This window comes from Pituophis catenifer, unplaced genomic scaffold (assembly GCF_029215685.1).
Source record: "Pituophis catenifer annectens isolate HBS135680 unplaced genomic scaffold, rPitCat1.0.hap2 SCAF_1, whole genome shotgun sequence".
Taxonomy (NCBI): domain Eukaryota; kingdom Metazoa; phylum Chordata; class Lepidosauria; order Squamata; family Colubridae; genus Pituophis; species Pituophis catenifer.
Genome location: NW_027256881.1, coordinates 13013648 through 13022631, shown reverse-complemented (window position 1 = coordinate 13022631; position 8984 = coordinate 13013648). Strand labels below are relative to the sequence as shown.

The 8984-nt window shown below is 42.5% G+C and overlaps 1 protein-coding gene across 1 annotated transcript in view; it reads right to left on the bottom strand.

Moving 5' to 3' along the window:
- Positions 1–847: 847 nt before the first annotated feature.
- The window catches only part of CASTOR2 (cytosolic arginine sensor for mTORC1 subunit 2), a 108505-nt gene continuing 100368 nt past the window's right edge, over positions 848–8984 (bottom strand). Inside the window, exons 8-9 of the mRNA XM_070932060.1 lie at positions 7204–7298; positions 848–4414 (exon numbers count right to left, since the gene is read on the bottom strand). Of these exons, the coding sequence (XP_070788161.1) occupies positions 4349–4414; positions 7204–7298 (161 nt within the window). The 3' untranslated portion in view covers positions 848–4348. The remainder of the gene's footprint in view (positions 4415–7203; positions 7299–8984) is intronic.

Sequence of the window (8984 nt, the reverse complement as noted above, 5' to 3'; positions counted from 1 at the left end):
ACTGCCAAATTGCAGGCAGCCAGCAGGCCGCAGACGTAGCCTGCAGTATTGCATTCTAATCACTGTGCCACTGTGACTCATAATAGTGCTTTACAGGGTTGGAAATTCTCAGACCAGAAAAAACATCGAATCCTGGAATTTAGTAGTCCTGTCATGACATGTGAGCGTTGCACCAGAATTCTGTGTTGCAGAATAAATTTAATTGCCGTTCCATTCCAATTTCTGGCTGCTAAATTCACCACCGAATAAGTGTGTTTAGATTTCATCGAATAGTATAGAATTAGTCCTTCACTTACAACTACAATTGAGCCCAAAATTTCTGTTGCTAAGCAAGATAATGGTTAAGTGAGTTTTCCCCCATTTTATGACTTTTGTTGCCATATTTGTTAAGTGAATCACTGCAATTGTTAAGTTAGTAACACGATTGGTTAAGTGAATCTGGCTTCCTCATTGACTTTGCTTGTCCGAAGATTACAAAAGATGATCACAAGGAACCATGGTCAACCATGAGCCGCATTGGGATTGAACTCCTGGCTCTGGGCAGAGTCAGCCTGCAGTATTGCATTCTAACCACTGCGTCACCATGCCTCTTCAAGGAAGAGCATGAAATGGCAGTTGACACACATTCTGGTGAGACAGAAGTTCCCTGAGGATGGGCTACAGCATGAGTCTGAAAGCATGGAAGACTAAACCCCTGGTCCTGGTGACCGACCCAGACTGGATCCTGCAACATGATCCTGGGACACATAAATTTGCCTTCATTCATGAGTAGATTATTATTTGCCATCTAGTAAAAAGTAGAATGGGCATAAAGAAGGGAGAAAAAGATTCAGAATGACACCAAAACTTAAATTTTGCACCAAAGATGTATTGGGAGGCCGCAGAAGGCTCTCTTAGAGGTATACAATTGCAGCAACACAGAAGAGATTTTTCTAAGTATAAGTATTCAGAAATTATATTTTACATTTCCAAAACACCACAGCTTGGGCTCAGCCCTTTTAGTAATCTTCAATAGTTCAAGAAGGAATTACATTAAAAAAAAAAATTAAAAGTACCTTTTTTCCTCCTTGCAACTGAACTGGATGTAAAATAATCCAAGTGCTTTTTGAGGGGGCTGGGTATTTCAAAGAGTCGTAATGCCCAACTTGTTTAGAGGGCTCCAGGTTGGTGAATGTTACCCTTTGGGCAACCTGAGCCAATAACTCGCCCATTATTATTACTTTTTTTTTACACTAGATGTTGCACCCTTGCCCAAGCTGGTGAAAAATCAGCTAGATCATGCTGGTTGAGAATTAATGATGCCGTGGTCCAGCACATCTGGAGAGCACCATTAGTGGATTAAGTAGAAACATACAGGTGTAAAATTCGCTGCTGTTTTAAAGCAGCCTTCACCCAGACGAAGGAAAATGCTGCAGGCAGGAAGAAATTCTATGTTAGGCTAGAGCTATCTGGACAAGCAGTTCAGTCTCGTCTTCTCTGGCTGTAGTGGCTTTTCAAGATTTCGAATAGGGAAGGGTCATTTCGCTCCTGGTACTTTTTCAGTGTGCAAACTATTCCTGCTCATCGATGTGCCATCCAGCTCTGATCACCCAGTGACATCTTGCAGTTAAAGGTCTCTCCATGGTCATTGTGGAGAAACAAGAATATAAGAGGAAATACCCTATGCCAGTGATGGCTAAGCTTTTCCTGACCGAATGCCCAAAGCATGTGCACCCAAACCCCCAAAATGCAAGCGTGCAGCCCATGCGGATGCGCTGCCCCTCAGACACACAGCCACTGCATGTGCCCCACCCCCATGCATGCGCACACGGGCCCACGCAGCCCCCCTGCACACGCCTCGCCCCTGCGAATGTGTGGCAGCTGGCCAGCGGGAGGCGCGTGCACATGCGCAGCAGAGCTGAACTGGGGCAACAGCTCACGTGCCATCAGAGAGGGGGCTGCGAGCCACCTCTGGCACGGGTGCCATAGGTTCGCCATCACGGACCTATGCCTTTTTTTTGGAATCCAGAAGACTTCCTTTCCTTTCTATAATCTGGAGGAAAGCAGAGAGAGGAACAGAAGTCCTAAGATAGATTCCCCCCCCACACACACACACATTCAAGGGAGACCAGGATATGCAAAATTAGGCAATCTTTTCGACCCTTTGGGAATGCGAAAGCTGCATGTGGGAGCTGCAATTACAAAATGGCCACTGGGATATATATGTGTGTCTGTGTTCATCCACAAAATGGCAGCTGCAAATACCACAGGTATACCTATCACAATCCATTCATCAGAGAGAACGCATAAATGAGTCAGTTGGTGTGAGCTTTCCTGCTTGTCAGCTGCCTTTTGACTTAAGATTTTTTTTTTGTTTTAAAGAAAATCAGAGGTGGAAGGAGGCCTGCTGTGACAGCAAGGAGAACAGTCTAGCTACGTGCGTAACCATGTTTTCAGAATTAATCCAATTGTCTGTGTTAGCACAATAGTCAGAATCGCAAATTAACCAGCCAGAATGTATTTCACATTCATTCCAGTCTCAGCTTGTGCAAACGTTTGTCAATAGTCATCTTAACACATACTATTTCAGCCAAAATTTTGGGATAAAAGGCCATTTACGAATCATTTACTTAACACATCTGATATTTCCATCCATACCAATTTGTGAAGACTGCTATTACTGAAGAGCTGTTTGTGATATTAATCACAGCAAGGTTATCCTTAAACATTGTGGGGTTCCACGGGAGGTCTTAACGTGTGATCCAGTGTCCCCCCAGTATGTGTTGATTTGATTGCAAATCCAGGGCTTTCTATTCCTCTTATTTTCCTCTCAATGCATCTTTTATTTTTCTACTTCCTTCCCAATAAAAACTGGAGCATTCAATTTTATTTTTCAGCTGCAATGTTAATAGCACAACCAGAAATATTCCTGGATTTCATACCAAATGTAGGACTATAGTCTAAAATGGTTGGTTTACTCAAGCGGAAGCAACACAATTCAACATTTTCTTCTCCTTAAGTATGCTAGTCCACTATCCATCCATACAATCTAGTTTCTGGTTGCTAACCAGCATGCTGGCACTTGCGAGACAGGCTGGGTCATCTCGGAAGCAGCAGCTGGCAGAGCACAGCTGCCAGGATCACGAGCCACTCTTTTCCCTTGGTGGCAAGTCAGAGCCAAAACAATATATTTGGCTTAGTTTAATTTAAATGAACTTAAATCTGTTCCATTCACATGATTACTCCCTACATATTAAACAAGTTTCCCTATCAGTCACATGAACAATCTTAAATTTAGTAATTGGCAATGTTTGGAAGTGGTGTGTGTGTTGCATCCAAGGGTTGAGGGAGGGGGGACAATCTTTGAGTTCCTAGGCTAACATGGATTTATCAGAGAGGGAAATCTTAGTGTTATAATCTAAACATGACCAGCTTTGTCAAATCAACTCCAGATCAGGATTTGTGGAGACAAACCAAGAGATAGGAGGATGAGCATGAAGCTTAATCAGGACTCAGCAACCTTTCGATGAGATGGATCTAATCACTCGTGATAGCACACAGACACATACACACACACACACATACACAAAGAGGTGGGTTTTGGCATTGTCACCTGAACTCTCAAGGAGATCTTACGAAATCCTGCTAGATTTGGCCATTGCAATTGCAACGTTTCGAAGGCTGTTTTGAGTTTTGTGGGCACCCACAAGGCGTGGCCCAGGCTGGAGGGTATCCATGAGAGCTTGTTGCCGATTCCTGAAAAGCCACGTCGGTTGAGAAGTTAGGAAACTTGAAGTCCAACACATTCACAAGCCCGGATTGGGAAAAAAAAATGCTACTTCCTGTTCCAGTCATTTCTGGGTACGCTGCCCCAATCTGGCTAAGCAAGAGGATCTCCAAACAACATGTAGCAGGCTGCTTCTTTTCTGATCAAATGGCACCATCAGCAATTCCAGGTTCGCATGTTCAGTGAGAATGCAACTGTGGCATATGCCAACTACACCAACCAAAGGAAAAACAAAAAACAAAAACAAACAGCATAATAGTGACATTTCGCTTCAGAGCTGAATGTCAAAAAAACCTTCACAGTGCTTTAATCCCAAAGATTCTTTCCTCGTCTCCTCCCTGCCTTGAAGATATATATTTTTTATTACTATTTTTGTAAAAAGCTACTGGGAGTCAATTTGCCTATGCAATAGTCTTTTTGTTTCATCACTTCTTCGTGGCATGACAATATTTCTCCCGTGCTCTCTTTGGAGTAAAAAAGAAAAAAAAAAGAAAGAAAGAATCACCCACCCCATTGCTAGGAAATACTGAGAAGAATTCTTTGTCTTAAAATACACCTAGGTCCCATTCTGAAAAAAAAATATTAATATTTTTCAGGTTGACTGACTTGGAGTGCATTGATAACACCGTTGATATTTTCTTCTGGAACCTGCAAAGAGAAAAAAGAACCAAAAACAAAGGTTGGAGGTTGGATAGCAGTAATATTTAGGCTTATATACTGCCCCATTGTGCTTTTCAGCATTCTCTGGGTGGTTTACAATGTAAGCATTATTTGCCTGCTGCCCCCAACAATCTGGGTCCTCATTTTATTAACCTTGGAAGGATGGACGGCTGAGCTGGTCAGGATCGCCCCGAGTCTTCAGAGAGGGGCGGCATATAAATTGAATTAATTAAGTTAAATTAAATTAAATCGAACTCCAGGCAATGGGCAGAATTTGCCTGCAATATTGCACTTTTAACCACTGGGCCACCAGGGATTGTTTCTCCTGATCAAATTCAACCTACCAGTGTGTTCAAGCTCTGCTGTTCTAGGTCCCCACCAGCAGTGGGAGCTCTAAGGTGGCCCCTATGCAAAAAGTGCAACATATTTTGCATTTGGGAGGTACCTTCTTGCCTGCATTTTGCAGAGCAGAGATAAGCCACCCCATTCTGATGGGACAGAGTTGGTGTGGATGATAGTCCTGGTCCACATCTTTTGGATTATATTGTATTAAATTAGGTTCATTTTTCTATTATGCTATAATAGAACCTTAGCCACTTTAAGATGAGTGGACTTCAACTCCCAGAATTCCCCAGCCAGCATAGAATTCTGGGAGTTGAAGTCCGTTCATCTTAAATTGACTAAGGTTGGGAAACACTGATTTAGACCATCAATAGATTGTCTGCAGAGGAAAAAGAAAATGAAGAAACCCCAGCTTTTTTTGTTAGTCCCACCCTCTGCTCACCTCTGATCTGAAGCTCCCTTATATTTTCATTGGAGTGTGGGAAGTTAAGCACTACAGGTAGTCCTCAACTTACAACAGTTCATTTAGTGACCAGACTTACAATAGCACTGAAAAAAGTGACTTATGACCATTTTTCACACTTACAACCATAGCTGCATCCCCACGGTCATGTGATCAAAATTCAAATGCTTGGCAACTGACTCATATTGATGACATTTGCAATCATCATATGACCATTTTGCAACCGTCTGACAAACAAAATCAATGGGTAAGCCAGATTCACTTAACAACTGTGTTACCGACTTAACCGCGGTAATTCACTTAACAACTGTGCCAGGAAAAGTCACAAAATGGGGCAAAATTCACTTTAACAGCTGTCTTGCTTAACAACAGAAATTCTGGGCTCAGTTGTGGTCATAAGTCAAGGACTACCTGTATTATGCCATGAACTAATCCCTTGGAAATAAAGTAAGCGCAACAGATTCACCCTTCTCCCATTAACATTTCACCGTTTTTCTTCTTCTTCCCTTTGGAAGGTACACGACTTACTTTTTATTAAGCCAAAGGAAAATGATCAAAACCAAAACTGGAATAAAGATTTGGTGTTGCGCTAGCGGAAAAGGAGAAAATTCATGGAGACAAGAGCTACCTAAGCTTTCTCCCTTGATTCAACAAATTCTCTGCCTGGAGCTTATTTATGGGTAGATGAGCATTAGTAAGGTGAGAGCCTCACCTGAAGAGGTAGAGCCAGATGTAGACGTTATCACATGAGTGAGAAATAGGTCAGTGTGTTAGTTTTGAGACAGGAGTGGATGGGCTTATCTCACTGCTATGGTTAATGTTCAAGGAAAGTAAACCCAACTGATCTAATCATTTGACCTTCGCTATCGGAGATCATGTTGACTTTCTGCTCTTAAATACACATGACGGCTTCCAAGCTGGAAAAAGAAGGTGATGCTAATAGCAAAGAGACGGGGGGGGGGGGGGGAAAGAAGGTGCAGTTTGGACTTTTCTGCTCAAGCTTTTAATAAGTTAAAGGTCAGGAGGTGGAAAGGAGCTTAATGCCTTGTTAACAGGAAAAATAATGGACACCCCATGAGAATTGGTGTGTTGGTAAGGGCAGAAATACACAGTGCCTGGCTAGATAGTCCAGGCGTGGTGTCAAATAGAAGAGGAAAAACTGTTGAGAATTTGTGTAATTCTCAACACCTCCCCAAAATGTTCAGGTAAAGAATGGTACGCAAATAGATTTTGGCACTGACACTTGTTGGAAGTGAATTTGCACGCTTCACACCCATGAGATTTTTGCTGGATGAATGTGAGGTGGGCAAAATTTGGTTTCAGTTGATTCTTCCCTGAGGGGAAATATTTTTTTTTTAAAGTATACAGCATGGTGGAGGGTCATTCTAGGAGGTATTGGAAAAAAAAACCAGGATTCTCAAAAAGCCCCCAGGTTTTTCAGATCTTCTTGGCTTTTTAATAAGGAAACAGGAATAAAATTCCCACAACCAACTCATGTACTTTTCAAAAAATAAATCCGAACTTTTCTAATTTTTGTTTGGAGGGGGAGATTGCACTTTTAAAGAAAATGGCAAATCAATATAAAATGGAAAGTCATCCCTACTGACAAGGGGAATTTGAAAGGTTTCAAATCTTCAGCCAAACGCAGGAGGGTAGATTTCCTTAGGTAGATTTCCTCTATAAGCCCCATACAAATAAGCAACACAATGTCCTTCAGAATCTTGTTCTTTTTTTATAAGGAAGATTAAGGAATTGCCTGAGGCTTAGTTAGGAAAAACATGTTTCCAACATCTCCAGGGTAAAATTACTTTTGAATCTAGGGACAGCTGGTTAGTGGTTATGCAAACAAACTTTCTCCAAGTCGGGGTTCTTCTGAGATGTTGGCTAAGCCTGTCTGGAGATTTGCAACGGACGAGAAAGGCAAGCGACAGAGTGAGAGTAGCGTAGACATTATTCGTCTCAATCAACTCACCAGTGCATGATCAAACTTAAAAGTACTGATGTAATAGGCAGGGATGTCTGCGGCAGCTAAAGGCTCAGAGATCTGAGCCACGATTCCACACTCATCTGAGGAGAAGAAAAAGCTCATTACAACTTCACAATGGGAAAAAAAAGAGCTTGGCTGTAGTTCTCCGAGCCCCAATAACATCCAAATTAGTTTACAGCAACACTGTCTACTCTGAAGCTGGCTAGACAGTGGCCATCTTACTATTCTACTGGGGTTTCAATGCTGACACAGACTGGAGTTGAGGGATAGGGAGGGGAGTGTAGAGATAGCTGGGGTGCTATAACCAAAACAACATTGTTTCCCTTGGGAAGCAAGGTCATGTGTGCCGGTGGTTGGGAGGTGGAGACTAAGGTCATCCCACGTCTGGACTGTGTGCTGATTGGACCATGTGACTGATGCCTCTGGGAAAGTGAAAATCTTTTAATTGGGGGGAAACCGGCGGGAACTTTTAGATCCAGTTTTCACCAGCATCGTGCCAATATGATATGCTCTAATAAAATGTTCTTTGAGGAGACCTCATGCCTCGGAGTTCTTTTGTTTGGGGGTATGTTAGTTGGAACCCTGACAAACACTCTGCATAGAGTGGCCTATTCACATTATTCAGAAACCTCTGCTTAGTTTATGAATCAGAAACCCCTTTAAGCAGTGGTGAAATGTAAAATTTGTTACTACCGGTTCTGTGGGCGTGGCTTGGTGGGGGGGGGTAATGTGACTGGGTGGGCATGACCAACTTTTTCTTTTTTTTACTTTTAAAAGCATTTTTAAAATTTAAAATTTAAATTTAAATTTAAAAAAAGCATTTAAAAATGCTTTTAAAAGCCTCTGATGATCCCAGCTGAGCCCACGATCATCAGAAGCTTTTTTTTTTACTTTTAAAAGCATTTTTTTTTGCCAAAAAAGCTTTTAAAAGTTAAAAAAAAAAGCTTCTGATGATTGTGCAGCTCAGCTGGGCATGGGGGGGGGGGGTAGGGATTTTTGCTACCGGTTCTCCATACCACCCGCCACCATCACTACCGGATCGGGCGATCCGATCTGAACCGGGAGCATTTCACCCCTGCCTTTAAGCATTGTTGCAATAGAGATTTCAGCAACTCTCCCCTGTCTCCTAGACCAGGGGCCCCCAACCCCCAGTCCGTGGACTGGTGGCTGAAACCGGTTCGCACAAACAAGTGAAGCCCCATTTGCAGGATGCAAGCAGCATGCAAAACCACACCCCCTCTGGTCAGTGGAAAAACCTCCCTCCATGGAACCGGTCCGTGGTGCCCAAATGCTTGGAGGCTGCTGTCCTAGACCTTGTGAAATTTCAAAGCTCATAGAGTCTACAGCAGACACCTCTGCTAGGCAAAACTAACGAAATCTTGCCAGACTGGATCCATACATTTCCCCCCCACACCCAAAAAAATTAACCTCAGAGCTTCACAAAGGACCACTTTTAGGTGCTGCATTGTTGGTAAACTGTAAATTAAATTTTAAAGCAGAAGCACGCGTTTGTTTCAATCTGCATGGGCTATCGGCCCATATTTTCACTTGTCCTAAAGAGGATGCCAAATATAACAAACAGATATAAATAGTGGCATGTGTTTTATCATTTCTACCAGACCATTATTAATTTAGTGGCAGGATGGACAGTTGCCTTTTGACTATGATAGCAATTCTTTTTTGGTCCCTCCGGGGTATGCCGGAAAAAAAATAAAATGGTGGACAGTTGCTGCAGCAGCTTGGCTGTTTTCATAAAAATGACATGA